Source organism: Microtus oregoni, unplaced genomic scaffold, assembly GCF_018167655.1.
Source record: "Microtus oregoni isolate MIOR12 unplaced genomic scaffold, Mior012 000035F_ref0000213, whole genome shotgun sequence".
NCBI lineage: Eukaryota > Metazoa > Chordata > Mammalia > Rodentia > Cricetidae > Microtus > Microtus oregoni.
The window spans coordinates 6,182,616-6,198,563 of record NW_024543094.1 but is presented as its reverse complement, the minus strand read 5'-3'; the positions used below and the strand labels follow the sequence as shown (position 1 = coordinate 6,198,563).

At 39.0% G+C, this 15,948-nt stretch overlaps 1 protein-coding gene across 8 annotated transcripts in view; it reads right to left on the bottom strand.

Moving 5' to 3' along the window:
- The window catches only part of Ryr2 (ryanodine receptor 2), a 570,252-nt gene that overhangs the window by 139,431 nt on the left and 414,873 nt on the right, over nucleotides 1–15,948 (bottom strand). For all 8 annotated transcript variants that reach the window (XM_041630688.1, XM_041630687.1, XM_041630690.1 and 5 more), the window contains 7 exons: nucleotides 15,658–15,798; nucleotides 14,340–14,503; nucleotides 12,234–12,312; nucleotides 9,307–9,396; nucleotides 8,823–8,960; nucleotides 5,250–5,327; nucleotides 3,269–3,344 (listed from right to left, as the gene is read on the bottom strand). In XM_041630688.1, the coding sequence (XP_041486622.1) occupies nucleotides 3,269–3,344; nucleotides 5,250–5,327; nucleotides 8,823–8,960; nucleotides 9,307–9,396; nucleotides 12,234–12,312; nucleotides 14,340–14,503; nucleotides 15,658–15,798 (766 nt within the window). The remainder of the gene's footprint in view (nucleotides 1–3,268; nucleotides 3,345–5,249; nucleotides 5,328–8,822; nucleotides 8,961–9,306; nucleotides 9,397–12,233; nucleotides 12,313–14,339; nucleotides 14,504–15,657; nucleotides 15,799–15,948) is intronic.

Here is a 15,948-nt window from a genome sequence, read left to right as displayed (position 1 = left end):
AATATGAGGAGTGGTAATAGACAATAAAGCAGGCATGGCTGAGTGGAGAGATATTAAGACAAGCACCAGGGTGATGCTTCATTCCTCTGTCCCGAGGAGAGAAGAAAAGAAAAATCTCCTCAATAAGGAATTCTTGTGGCACCTTCAAGATCACAGTATGCATATAAATATACAACACACACAAACAGACACAGACACACACTCAAAAACATGTAGGCTTTCTAAGTTAGAACTTAATTACTATTAAGTATCTAATATTTGAAAATTAAAAGCTTTTTAACCAGTGGCTTCTAGCAAGAGCCTGGATATACTACATGTTTAGTACTTGTGGAAAGTAAGTATATTTTTTAAAAAAAATTATGATAATCAGCCAGATATGGAGAACATGTTAAGTCTGGAGACTCCAAATCCCAGCATGCCAGGTCCTGACCCATCCCTGGGGGAGGGTCAGAACCACTCCCACAGGGTATTTAAGTGGGCTACCAGAGGAAAAACATGTGGTTCCAGGTTTGCATGTGCTCCCTGCTTTCCTGTCTCCTCGCCATGCACTTGGCCGTCTGAGAGCACTGTATTTAATAGAATGATGGGCATTTGACCTGACCTAATTGGATTTCTTTGCGCCGGTGGAGCTGCCCCTCTTAGGATTATTTTTCCTAACAGTACACACCCATAATTCCAGCACCTGGAGGTGGTGTCAGAAGGATCGGGAGTTAGATGTCATCCTTAGCTATGTATCAAGTTCAATGCCACCCTGGGCTACATGAGATTTTTGTCTCAAAAGCAAAATAAGAGAACTCATAAGGAGGGCAAGGGAAAATCTGAATAGCAGTATGACTCTGAGGAATCCATTTTGCTCTTCCATCACTCATTTTTCCCCCACTGATCATGTAGGTGTGAGTGTGTTATGTAGGGGAAAAGGAGCAAGCTACAGAGATTGCTGAAAGAATATGCAGGAGTTCCCAGGATGCTACCCAAAACATGCCAGTACTCACTCCAACTTGTGAACTTGTTCATATGGGAAGGGAAAGAAGGCTCAACCCTTGACTCCAGGGCAGAGCATCGCAGCGCAAAATATTCCAAGTGATGATGAAAGTGGATAAGAGATAAACATAGTCCTAAACCCTTGTCACTGATGTTGGCACACGGGTAATAACCGCCGGACTTAACTCCTCTGCTCCTATTCATTTTGTTTTCTTTACTCTACTTCATCATTAGCATGTTTGTGGGATTAACCCAAGACGTCCTGTATGCTAGGAAGTCCTGAGCTATATTCCCAGTCTTCACTCCTATTTCTCTTAATGAGACACATCTCTATTATGGCCTCTTATTCTCCCTTAAACTTTCATACACTCCTCAAGTGCACACAAAGATTACCAAATGTAGAAGGAGGCCACGTGTTGGTTCCCATCTGTTGAGACCCAAAATAATCACACAGAAGTTGTATTAATTAAATCACTGCTTGGCCCATTAGCCCTAGCTTCTTATTGGCTAATTCATAGATATTAATTTAACCCATTTCTATTAATCTGTGTATCGCCACATGGCTGTGGCTTACTGGCTAAAGTTCCTGTGTCTGTCTCTGGCAGAGCTACACGGCATCTCTCTGTCTCTGCCTTCTTCCTCCCAGCATTCAGTTTAGTTTTCCCCATCTACCTAAGCAGGACCTGCCCTGCTATAGATCCAAAGCAGTTTCTTTATTCATTAATGGTAATTACAGCATACAGAGGGGAATCCCACATCAACCAAATACCAGAGTGGACAAAATAAAATTCTCTCTTCAGGTTTTTCTAAAGTGAATACATTTATAAACAGCTGCAATGATGGTAAAAGAAATCAGAATGGGCAGAAATAAAACTGCAAGTTCCATGCTAAATCACTGAGTACTTCTAGCCTCATATGCATACAGAAATATACAAACACACACACCCAAATGCAAGCACATACATATACAAACACATACAAATAACATATGCAAACAATAATATATCTTAACACCTACACATATACAAACACACATATAAAATGTGCACAGATTAAAGCCAAATGAGAAACAATACAAGAAACTCCACGTAGAATGCACTGGCTTGAATAATATATTTATATAAGTAATTTATGAAAAGATTTCATGAGCATTTTGGTACTTTTTAAAGGGGAGAAAGGGAACTGAAGAGATAACTCAGTGATTAAGAGAACCCCTGCTCTTCCACCGTTGACTTTGCTTCCCAGCACATACATGGCAACCACTATCTGCAAGTCCAGCTCAAGGGGATAGGATGCCCTCTTCCTGCCTCTAGGGGCACTGCATTCCCATCTACACATAAATAGTAGAAATGAAACTAAAAACATTTAAAAGATAAAGGAAAAAAGGAGAGTGAGGCAAGAGGAGTGCAGCCTGCTTGGGATACCCACTAAGTTTCCAGCCAGCCTCAATCTCATGGTAACTCCATCTCAAATGAAAAAATAAAAAGAAGGCTGAGGACATATATGTGCCTGGCAGAAGATGTACCTAAGGTACTGGCCTAGCATTCAAGTACTCGAGTTCAATCCCCAGGACTAAAAATAAAACTAGAGAGAATGAGAAAAGAACAAATGCAATCATGAAAGTGGCAATAACATATGTAGTATAAACAGAAGGAGGAGGCTGAGATAGGGCATAAAACACATGAGATTGATGAAAGCTTAGATATGAGGATCGTAGTCCATCTAAGGAATACAACACATTAATAACTGTACCCAGCCCTTTGATGCTAATTCAGATACTTGAATAGTAGTATAAATTAGTATAAATTCAGATAGCTTTAAGATACAAAGAGGAAAAAATACACCATTAAAATCCCAAAGCGCAAGGAAAACACATTAACAGTAAGGAAATTATACTTTCTTGTGGACTCTGGATGCAGGCATGTTTGAATCTTTTTTTTTTTTTTTTTTTTTTTTTTTGGTTTTTCGAGACAGGGTTTCTCTGTGGTTTTGGAGCCTGTCCTGGAACTAGCTCTTGTAGACCAGGCTGGCCTCGAACTCCCAGAGATCCACCTGCCTCTGCCTCCCGAGTGCTGGGATTAAAGGCGTGCGCCACCACCGCCCGGCTGAATCATTTTTTTTTATATGAAGATATGGTGGGGTCTTAAGCAAAAACATATACCCACTTCATTGGCTCCTACACTCCTCTAGCACAACTCTCAGGGGTTTTTAATAGAGGTTTCTAGGAAACACTACCTTTGGATTCCAGCTCTCAGGGGTTTTAATAGAGGTCTCTAGGAAACACTACCTTTGGATTCCAGCTCCATTTTCTTTTTCTTGGCCCATATGTTGTGGTAGTTTTCAGCCATCATTTCTGCCATAGCCTACAATGTACCAAATTTCGAAAAGTTAATTGATTCTTCAGTAAAAATAAGTAGATAAAAAATAAAAAGAGGACAGAATCATCTGATCAGGTGTGACACACAGACATATCTTAAAGAAATGTAGTAAAGCACAACACTCTCAGTTGGAAAATCAATTCCATAGAATTTTAATGATTTGAGAAATTACACAGTAAATATCACCAAACTGGACTTAATGAGAACAGCCTTTGTTATTCATTATGCTTAAAAACATCTTTTTAAATTCAACAATGAATCTTCAAAATAGCTACGGATATAGACAGAAAATAGACATAAATACAAACTTGTGTTATAGGTCATAAAGTTTTATAAACCAAGATGTACCTTATTAAATAATAAATAAGAAGAACACTATGGATAAAAATTTTACTTCTAGGTTATTATTTGTCTAAACCAAACGGAGAGTCTTAGACTGGACATGATCTTTTCTTTCACATTCTGAGGGAAATGTTCTAATATTCTTGTGCTCCTTCACCAAAATCAAAATTACAGTGTCATTTTAATTGGTTCCTACATGAGCAAGAATAAAAAGTAAACCAAGCATTTTAACAGCACAAGAAGTTCTGATTTATACCTTTAGTTCATTCCCTTTGACTAACACTAATCATATCAAGATCAATATTGTACATTAACTTGCTAACTTAAGCTCTACGGAAATAAATTTTTATCTTTCATTCAAATCAGTCATTTCAAAACACATCCATGAATGACACAGAGCAAACAGGGCTACAGATGAGACAAATGAAATGTGATCAATTTCCATAGATGATCAACGTAAAATATGCAGTCTTTAATAGGTGGTTATTAAACAGAGTCCTCATGATTATTTACTCTTTTCTCATGCACTTTTATATTTATGTGTAAGTGCATGTGTGTGTCTGTGTGTGTACGTGTGTGTACGTGTGTAGGCACCCACAACATATGTGTGTCTCCATAGACACCCGCAATGTGTGTGTATATGTTTGTGTGTCTGTAGGAGCCCACAATGTGTGTACATGTGTGTGTGTGCACATACAACGTGTGTACATGTCTGTAGGCACTCACATTGTGTATATGTATGTGTGTCTATAGACACCCACAATGTGTGTGTGGTGTATGTGTAGACACACACAGTGAGCAGAGGAGAAGGTCACATCCTCTGTGGTTGGACACTTGTGAGCTGCTGAAAGCAACAAGTACACTTAACCACTGAGCAATCTCTTCAGTCCCAAGGACACATTCTTTAAAACGTTGTACAGTAGAACCTTTATTTTATCCTGCATGGGTCTCAACAAGGCTCCAGTAAAGCCTGAAACCTCGGATAGTACCAGATATGTAGTACAGTATATATGTCTTGGTCTACATGCCCTGTAGGGCTGCCATGTTGCAGTAGAGTTCATCTTTCCTGCCAAGTTCCAAGCCTCGGGCCTCCTCTGCATCACTGCAGTCTGGAGCCATCATACAGTAGAATAAGGATAACTGAACACAAGCACTGCTCTATTTGGATAGTCAATCTGATGACCCTGACAGCTACTGCATGACTACACAGAGATCAGTACAAACAACATAAAACTACTGAACACAGGAGAAACTCATGTGGAATGGAGCAGGATGATTACAGGGTCCATCATGGACCTCAGAACAGGAAGTAGCAGCTGCTGAACATTTCAGACCACAAGAAGTAATGGAAACTGTAAAGGGTGAAACCACATACGAGCTTATGTTATCAACCTCTAGGGTGCTAAAAGGCTAAGTGTTTAATAACCATGAAATCTACAGACTGATCACATGATGAAACAATACATGCTATAAAATGCACATGAAAGTGTTCTGGTTTGCTTTTTATAACTGAGCTTTGGACACTACTGTGAAAGCCTGGATACTTACATGCAGGTCCCGGGATAGTGTAACGTTGCTCATGTCAATAGCACGAGGGCTATACCCATGCGCGGCATCTATAGACACCTGGACAATTTGTTCAAAAACAGAAAAGCATCTTGTTAAAACCTGCAGAAAGAGTCTTCAGAAATGCTGTACAAGCGTCTATGTTTTTTGTGGTAAAAGCAACAGAGTAACTTCAAGGACACATTAAATTAAGTTTTGAGTATCTCAAATCACTTACGATTAAATAATTAATTGTAATACCTCAGGAAGGACCTTCTAAAAAGCTAATTATTAAATTAGCAGCATGTGATGAGTCCCACGTCCTGCACTGTATTCCCAGCCAAGGACCACAGTAGCCTTGAGCTTCCCACCAAACCAGGTTAGCTACAAAGAGCTGAAGAGCTCAACACTTAAACTCCTGTTTGTGGGTCAGTTGTACAGACAAGCAGGGCCCAACTCAGATTAAACAACTGTACCATGTAGCCTTTAATAGCTTACAGCGAAATCTTCACTGACCAGACTTATATAATTTCTGCATTTTTACTTTTAAAAACTGGATGTAAATATTTATACTGATAGTTATATATTTCTGCTGCTCTCATCTTTGGTCTTAGAAGCTCCTTTTACAGTGGGTAGGGGCTAAAACATAGATTTGTGACTGATTTAGCATCACCTCCCTGCGTGCACATGGCATGCACACACACACACACACACACACACACACACACACACGGCCAAGAGACTATCACAGAAGAGAGGGCAGGACCAGAGGACATGGCGGAAAACTGAGAAAGGCTGTCTTCTGGAGCTGACTTGGGCCATTGCATACAGGAACCCTCAGCAGCTGTGGTTACCTGCACGAGATCAGTCAGTCCGTATTCCAGAATGGAGAGACTAGATACATGCATGAAATTTCAAAAAATAATAATAAAGAAACCAAAACTAGTAATTTTTTTTTAAAGAGAGAGAGGCTAGAGAGACAGCTCAGTGTTTGCATTCCCCACCACCCACATTAGGGGATTAGGACTGCCTATAACTCCTGCTCTTAGGGACAGGACACCTGATGGGAGAATCCCGCTGAGCTAGCTGCAGCTGGCCTGGCTCCAGAGTGCTAGCACTTAGCCTTAATGCACCTTCTGTTTAGCAGTTACCTTTTGTTTCTCTTGTGGCCCTCTATGTGAATCTGGCTTGAGAGTTTACCAAGGATACCAAGCCTATGCAAAATTTGATTGGAGGAGCAACTAGGAAAACATAGTACCTCCTTAATTGAGAATTTGCACTTGGCATTACCCTTTGGGATCTTCATCAAGATGTTTGGAGGATATGGAAATTAACTTGCTAAAGTGTAAATTGGAAAAATAAAAGAAGTCCTGGGTGAAAGGAAAGCAGGGAAAGGCTAAATTCATCCCTAAGGTGGCTCTGCCCAACGGCCCGCAGAAACCAACACCCACGACACAATATTTGCTCTCCACAAGAGGCACTGTCTTCAGTTCTCTGCCGAAAGCAGCACTCACATGTGTGCAACCGCACACAGAGATGAGTGCACAAAGACACACAGAAATAGACCAGTAAAAGAAGACATCTACTGTCAACTTCCACAGCTTTATTGCCATTCCATCCCTTTTCTAATTCTAAACAGTGAGGAAGACACAAACTCTGGGTCTTCTTACAGATCTTTAGCTCTGTCTTAAAATATTTCATCATCACGTTTATTCTTTTATTAAAAGTAGCACATGATAGGGAAGAATGGAATTCAAATAACAAGCACATGAGTCATGAAAGGGGGTAGAAAAATAATTATTCTTTTAGTTTAGTTATAACTCTAACATTAATCTCTGTGTGTGTGTCTCTGTGTGTCTCTGTGAGTGCCCATAGGGGTGTGTGTGTGTGATAGAGAGAGAGAGCATGAGTGTGTGCATGCATGTGTGTTCAGTAACACATAAAAACATAATTGATAGTGAAAGTATAAAATTGGTATGACTCTGCACCTTCAGACTAGCTATCCTAACTGTATATGAACATAGAGGATCCATTTCTCTCTGTTCTTGACTGTGGGTGTGGGGTGGTGCCTCTCCCAAGCTCATGCTATCACCTCCACTGTGATGATCTATAACCTGGAATTGTGAGCTGAGATAGACCTTTCTCCCTTACGTCCTTTATCACAGTGACAGAAACAGAACTAGATAACTTTGCACAATCACCCATTCTTCACCCAGCCAGCTGTCAGTCCTTGTCATTGTTTGTCCCCTTGCACAGGCAACTGATAATGTCTTGCAGTATAAGTGATATCATGCTTGTATCTGACAAGATTGACAAGATAACATTCGTGGTCCAAGTCAAGTCACTTGCCACTTTCAAAACTACATTTGCTCCTACACAATGGAGCCACCACTAAACGCACAGCCTATCTCAAAGGCAGGCATGACTTAGACGATCGACATCAGTCCCTCAGCACAGTGCTCTCAGCCCACATATATGCTCAAGAACATTGGCTAAGGGCTGACCCTAGAGCTGGTCTGTTCCCCCACTATCTTCACTACAGTTCTGTGCAGTGAGCACAACCAGAATGTGGAGGCCATTGGAAGCCACGATTCAGCTATTCAGCGGCAGCAACCACATTAATTATTGTTTCTTTGCTGTCCCAGCACTCCTAAGCTCTTTAGCTCACTCAACGAAACTATTGTCTTGCTGACTAGCCCTAGATTCCATGGTAATCATATCTGGTTACTACTACTCTGACATTTCCTGGCCATTTGTCTCAACCTACTCTATTTCTATCACTTCATCTGACCTGAAGCATGTGCTCTCTTGAAATCAGGAATGTTAATGTCAACTTATTATCAAGGAGTAATCATGTATAAAGTTCATAACTTATCTCATTGCACCATCAGAGTATCTCAGGAAAATGATACTACTTTTGTTATTTCATTTTGAGACAGGGTCTTCCTCAATTCACCACACAGTCATGGGTGCCCTTGAACTTCTGATCCTATGCTCCTGCCTCCCAAGCACTGGTATTGCAGGCATATACCTCCATGCCTGCATTTGTAGGGTGCCAGGAATTGAACCCTGGGCTTTATAAATACTAAACTAGCACCCTAGAAATTAAGCTACATCCCAGAGTTAATTATTAGTATTATTGCTATCATTATTAATATTTGTGATAGGATCTTGCTATATTGACAAGGCTGGCTTCAAACTTCTAGGCCTAAGTGAGAGTCCTGGCTCAGTCTCCCCAGTAGCCAAAGCTACCACTACATTAAATTGGAAATTATTTTTAGAGATAGGGATATAGCTCAGTGGTAGGGTGCTTGACTAGACATGCATGAGGCCTTGAGTACAATCCCCAGTGCCGGCAAATACATGTGTGTAGAGGATATGTGTACACATGTATTGTGTAAATATATATACACACATATATATGTGTATCTATAAATTAAAATGTAAATATGTGTTATGCATATATATTATATACACATATAAGCGTGTATAAAAATATGTGTATATATATTAAACTATAACTATATATGTGTGTGTATACAACACAAATTATTCATTTGTCACTATGACTCTCACCTGGCTTGTCTGAGAAATGCGTCGAGTCCGGTTATAAAGAGCCATACTGTCTCCCTCTCGTGTTCTCTCAATTCTCCAGCCCCAAGCAAGCATCGTTTTTAAAGATTCCTTGATGGGCCAGCGATATATTTCTTTTTCCTAGAGAAAAAAAAAATTCAAGCATTAGTAGTATCATGAACCCAAAATGAAAATTCAAAATATTTAATGATTTGTTCTGAAATTAACCACCTTCATTCAAAAACTGATTATCACAGGATAGTTATGAATAAAAAAATAAAAACATTCAAGGGATGTATAAAAAGCTGAAATGTTACCTAGCTAAGGCTGCTAAGGAGATAATCGACCCTCACAAGTCATCCTCTGACCACACTTACGAGCGTGCGTACGAACAAGCACCCATGCTCTCACACACACAAATACATGCAAAACAAAAATATCTCCAAATGTAATACTTTATCAATTTAAGAGGGTAAAAAACTCTCACCTTTTCAGACAATAGTTTATATGGCTTCATTAACGGCTGGACCTTAGAAGAGTCTGAATATATTTCCCCATAAATCCATCCATTCGCCAACTAAAAAAAAAACCAAAATATTAAAAATAGTTTTACATATATTAATTTTGGTGATTTTAAATGTACATGTGTTTGGTAACTATTTGGTAAAATAATTCTAAAGTGGATTAAGAAATGACTAAAGCCAACTGTTTGTTTTGGTGTGGCTGGGGTCTGAAGCCAAGGCTTTGTAGACAGTAGGCAAGCTGTCTCCCACTGGGCTACATTTCCAGGATGTTTTTCATTTTTTATTCTGAGAAGTCTTCCTAAGTTGCCTTGAATGCACTCTGTGTCCCAAGAGAGGCCTTGGAATTAAAATCCTCCTGCCTCAGATCCCCAAGTATCTAGAATTACAAGCCTGACCACTTTGGTCTGGCTGAGGTCTAAGTTTAATTTAATTATCTAATTTATTCAACTCCACTCTTAGTGTTACTTTCAGTAGCCACGTGGAATGACTTCCTTTGACCAGAGAGTAAATGCACCCTGTCTTCCTAAAACAAATCAGGTCTAACTATGCCCCATGCGTAATTCCCTACAAAGAGGCTATAGGGATCAAAGACTGGTGTTAATTATTCAGACAAATCTTAAGCCCTGATCAGTGATGCATGCATGTCTATGAAAAGTTGGGTTAGATTTAAAAAAAAAAAATCTTAATAAAAAAAAAAGAGAAAAAATATGCAAATCGGTAGTACCTTGGAATAACATTTCCTATTTGCTCATTTCTCTACCCCATCGTCTATCAATGAGATAGACATTATCATTCTCCAATAATTTGACCAGTTTGGTTTAGCATCATTTGCCCATAACCACCATTAGCTCTCAAAGTCTAGGTAGCTAGACTGAACCAGTTTAGGACTTCCTTCCCAAGGCATTTCTCACTCTTTCCCCATCCCAGACACGCAGTGTGCAATGGAGTCATTGTGTCAAAGTGACTCTTGAGTGATCTTCCTGATAAAACTTAGTTTCTCCCACACAGAATCACAGGATCACCACACAGACAGAAAGAGTTTCTGTGAGAAAAGAAGCAGCAGATATTCACAGCACACCGGGGAGCAAAGCATAAGACTGTCCGGGCTACTTTTTGTCATCTTGACACAAATAAGAGTCACCAACCAAAGGGGAACCTCAGCTGAAGACTTGCCACCACCAGACTGGCCTAAGTTAGGTGTGGGGGGGGGCGGCATCTCCTTCCCCACTGATTCATGTGGAAGGGTCCAGTTCACTGTGGGTGGCACCATCTCTGGACACGTGGTCCCAAGTTATATATGAAAGCAAAGTGATCAAACTATGAGGAGTACCTATCTGGCTTCTGCTTCTGTCCTGCTTGAGTTCCTACCCTGCCTTCCCTCAATGATAAACTACGATACATAAGCTAAATAAACCCCTTTCTCCAAAGCTGCTTTGGTTCTGGTGTTTATCACAGCAATAGATATCAAACTAGGAAAGAGACATGCCATGTCAATGATTTATCTCAGGACACAAGCATCCTTTGGGGCATTCCCTGTATGATTTTCACTTCACGGCTATATATGTGCATGCTAGACTTTTATACCACGTCAACTCAATATCTCTGACAAATTTATGATCACCATTCCCTCTCAAACAGAAACTGAACTCAAGTGAAATGAGAATCATCTGGTAGGATACAACTCATTGAGTCTTCTCCTTGTACCATCTTCCTTAGAGATACCATTCGGTAGATGTATTCTATATTTAGTGGACAGATGTATAGAAAGTAAAAACTCACCAATGCTTAAGACTCCATATTATGGGGAGATGCCTCTTTTGGTAAAGTGCTTATTGTACAAGAATGACAATCTGAGTTTGGATCCCCACACCAATGTAGCTGGATGTGGTAGCCAGTGCATGTGTGTAACCCAGCACTTGAGAGAACTTGAGGTAAGACAAATTCTGGAGCTCTCTGGCCAGTCTACCCAATCAGTAAGCTCAGGGCTGAGGAAGAGACCTTGTCTCAAAAACTAAGGTGAGCAATGATAGAGGATATCTAACATCAACCTCTGCCCCTACATTCATATACATACCTGTGCACACACACTCACATGCACTCACACACACGTATGTGCATAGGCACTCATACATGCATAGGCATATTCACCCACCCAGATTGACATACATGCAAGCATACAAACAAACAAGTACTCACATGTACAACTCATACATATACACATAAATTTTAAGTATCGCTCATCTAATGTAAAACTTCCTATAAAAAAACAAAGTTTAGTTAAAAGTTAAATTTTAACTAAATTTAATGTGGAGATTTTTTTTAAAAAATCTCAACTTTTTCCTGAATCCTCTGGTGGTTTTATATTTTACCCCACAAATAATACATATTTATACATGACACTTGAAATTCAATAAACTGATCTTTAGAAATGTTAAAATTTCCAGATTGTCATGTATTTATTACAGAGAAATCATCTAAGTATTAACATGAACATCTTGTAACTAAACATCCATTACTAATTTGGATGTAGCTTTCTCTTTAAAAGAAAAAGTTGGGGCTTGGGATATAGCTTAGTGAGAACAAGTGTGTATGGGGGTGCACATTTGTAATCCCAGAACTTGGGGCAATGAAGATAGGTAGATCCATTTAGATGAAATGGAAAGTTCTAGAGTCACTGAGGACCCTATCTCAAAGGAAATAAAAGAGAGAGTGATGCAGTCAATGAAGTCAGAGTCTGATCACTTCATGCACACATGTAAATGAATAGACATGCATACACAAACATATACACTACACATACACAAAGAGAAAGTTGGCATAGTTGTATATATTGGAGTAGCACCAGGCATTCACAATGGTAGCCTGGGAAGACAGCACTTTTGACTTTTACCTTGTCCATGGACCATTTATCGTGGGAATGTTCTGCATATTTGTTAATGAAGTATTCCAACTTCTCAGGAATTGTAATGCTACAAGAAACATAAAGGAAAAGAGCTTGGCATTCTGCAGAATTCACAGGCAAATGCATTCATATTTACTCACAGCTGAGTAATACTCAGATTCTATTCAACTCAACTGTTACAAAATAGTTGTAACAAAGAATTGCTTCTTCACATTTCCAAACAATGTGTCAAGCACATCGTGTCTATCTATTCATTTGAGACATCATTAATGTGTTAATATAAAATAAATGTAATAAGATATATGTTAGTTAAAATTATTCAAATATTAAAACAATAGATTATACAAGAAAATGAAAACAAACACAAACCAACATTCAGTAAGTTTGAAAATATGATTTCTTCTTTTTTATAAGGAGTTATTTTGTCTTTTTAAACTCTGTTTATTAAACTATGAATGAACAACACTGTTGATTTCCAATCTGCCACATTTTAAACTTAATTTTATATAATTAGTTATGAGTTAACATTTTTTGATATCAGTCCTCCATACAGATAACATTGCAAAATGTTACTAATTAGGGCTACAGTGAAAATTAATTAATAAACATCTGCTTTATTATTTGACAATATTTATTCCTGATTCCCTTTTTTACTTCAATAAATATTTATCCTATTCATGTCCCGCATGTGCAATTGATGAATGGGTCTACTGATAAATATTAAGACATGTGAATATCAAATCTATCTATGAATAAAGAATTGAATATACATTTATCTCCTTAATAAATACAACTTAGTAGGCAGTTAACTTTGGGAATGAGTTCTAAATAAAAACAAACATAATGTGATCATTTTCTGATCTTTGCCAGGAAAATTATCAGTTAGTAACCAACAAACACATATTTAAGAAACATACTCAAGTAGAAATTATTCAAATCACCATGTAAACTTATATTGAAAATTTGCCCTAGAAAGCAAACCCAAGTAAATTATCATGCATGCCCAAGACTTGTTAATTGGATTTCATTAATCAACACCAAAACCATTATATTATTCTCCTGAAAATCCTAAATTATTCTGTATGTGAGCAGACCAGACACTTACCCAAGGAATAATGTTACTCTGTGTTGTTTGATGATTTACTTTGAAAGAAATACAAAGGACCAATCACATAATCCAAACACTTAGGGGTGGACACTTTTCTCACGGGACTGTCATGTAATATCAAGCATGTACTTTAACGACATTCTTAGATTAATGCCACATCACTTGGGTTGATAACCTGATTGGTTTCGGGGGATAAAACAGTTGGGAGCTGCCATGAAGCCTCAAAGTTCAGTCTTAGACTGACTGAAGTAATAGTCAATAACCAGCATGGTACTACTTTGCTAACTAGTCTTCCCAAGTTACCACGGCATCAGTAACCTAAGAAGCAGCTTTCCTCAAAAATGGGAGCTGTGGTCCTACTCAAACTTCAAACACATGAAGCACCCATGTATTCCATGCATCCCCATTTGTAGACCAACTTAGGAAACTAAGTGCATGTATGAAGCTTGACAGAGATCATATGTTTGATATCAGTTCAAGGCTATCAGTTATATTCACATTCTGGCTATATGCTTACTTCTTGTGCCAATTTCCACTTCCATCTCTTTATGATGTGGGATATCATCAACAGAACCTGAGCCTGGCCAAGATGCTGTGATGGATGAAATGACCCTGTTATTCAGGAACATCACTGCAGTAACACTTTGGAACTATCCTCAGCTAAAGATGGGGTTGATTGTGGGTACTGACTTCAGTTAAATTTTCAACTAATAAAACGTATGCATTTTGTTGAGCCTCCCTCTCCTAGATATTATAATGTGGCTATCCACTGAGACTCCTCCTTCAGCAAAGAGCACCCTAGGGGGTACACACCCATTTCTGATATTGGTATATTCACCGTTATTTTTACAGCCATCTGACAAATTCAAGGGGCTCCTACTCAAAGGGGGCATGTACCAGAGAAAGTTCACTTCAGTACCTTATTCAATTTCAGACTGCACACATCATTTACAATAAAAATCTGCTGCAATAGAAAGAGTCCATACTTTGAGGTATCAACAGGTTGTGGGTTAAAGTTCCCTTCAGAATCCATGGATGACTGTTTTTCCATCATACTGACATAGTTTGACTCCATGTAGTCTGGAGGTAAAGCTCCCGCAACTGCACTCAGGCAAGGCAGGGCCAGTTTGAAAAGTTCTTGTTCATATTTCTGGGGAAAGAACAATGATAGTAAGCTATTATCTATATGACTCTCATTGTGGCTTGTTGATAAACATCCCCCACAGGCTCATCTATGTGAGCTCTTGAATTCTAACTAGTGGCACTGTTTTGGCGTCATGGAACCTTTACAAGATGGATCCTTGCTGGAAAAATACCACTATACAGTGCCCTCTCTCTCCCCTCTTTTCTGTCTCCCTTTCCCTCTTTTCCTCCCCCTCACCGCTTCCTAACTGCCATGTGGGCTCATTCCAGCTGCTATGCCTTCCCTGCCATGATGGATATGGTAGTTTGAATGTAACTGGACTCCATAAACTCATAGAAAACAGAGGTGTGGCCTTGTTGGAGTAGGTGTGACCTTTTTGGAAAAAGTGTGTCACCATCGGGAACGGGCTTTGAGATCGCCTATGTTCAAGATTCACCCAAAATCTCAGTCCATTTCCTGTTGCCTACATAAGATGGAGAACTCTCAGCTACCTCTTCAGCACCATGTATGCCACCATGTCCCACCATGATGATAATGAACTGAACCTCTGAACTATAAGCAACCCAATTGAATGTTTTCCTTTATAAGAGCTGCCATGGTCATGGTGCCTCTTCACAGCAATAGAAACTTTAAAACAATGGGCTGTATCTCCTCTGGAACTATAAAGCAAGACAAACCCTTTCTCTTCCAAGTTGCTTTGTGTCAGCATATTCTATCACTAACACCAATCAACCACATGTCTGCTCTCCTACCTTTCTCCACTATTATCATTCTAGAAACATTGTTACAATCACAAGGAATATGCAACAATGATGATTACTGAAAATCAATGTATAGAGTATTCTCAACATGCATTATTAAAAAGGAGAAAAACAGAAAAAAGGTAACTTTCCCTTCTTTTGTTTTGTTGAAACAGAGTCACACCTATAATCCAGACCCAACCAGAGACTCATCTATGCAGCCCAAGTTGTCCTTAAACTTGAGAGGCTCCTGTTTCAACTTCCTCTGTGCTGGGAGTATAGGCATGTACCATCATACCCAGCACTATTCAAGTCTTGATTAATAAGGACATTATTCCACTATAAATACCATCTTACAGAGAACCTGAGAATGTTTATTGCTTTATCGATGCATATAAATCCCCCTAGACCTTCAATTACCTTTTGAGACAAAGCATCAAAAATGCCCCAAAATAACTTTCTTGATAAATGAAGTTCTTCTTCTGAGGCAGCACCAAAATTGCCCCACCCTCCAGGCAGGCAGTAGTATTTCCAGCATCTTTCATAATGATTTGTCAGAAGCTGTGTGGGAAAGTAGTCACAAAATTAATAGGCGAAAACATCTTATCTATGTTTTTACTCCTCTTCCATGGCATTCTGAATGATATATAAGAGCCATTGAAGTGGAACTATCAAATTCATGTGAGTTGTTTTTTTTTTTTTTGGATACTG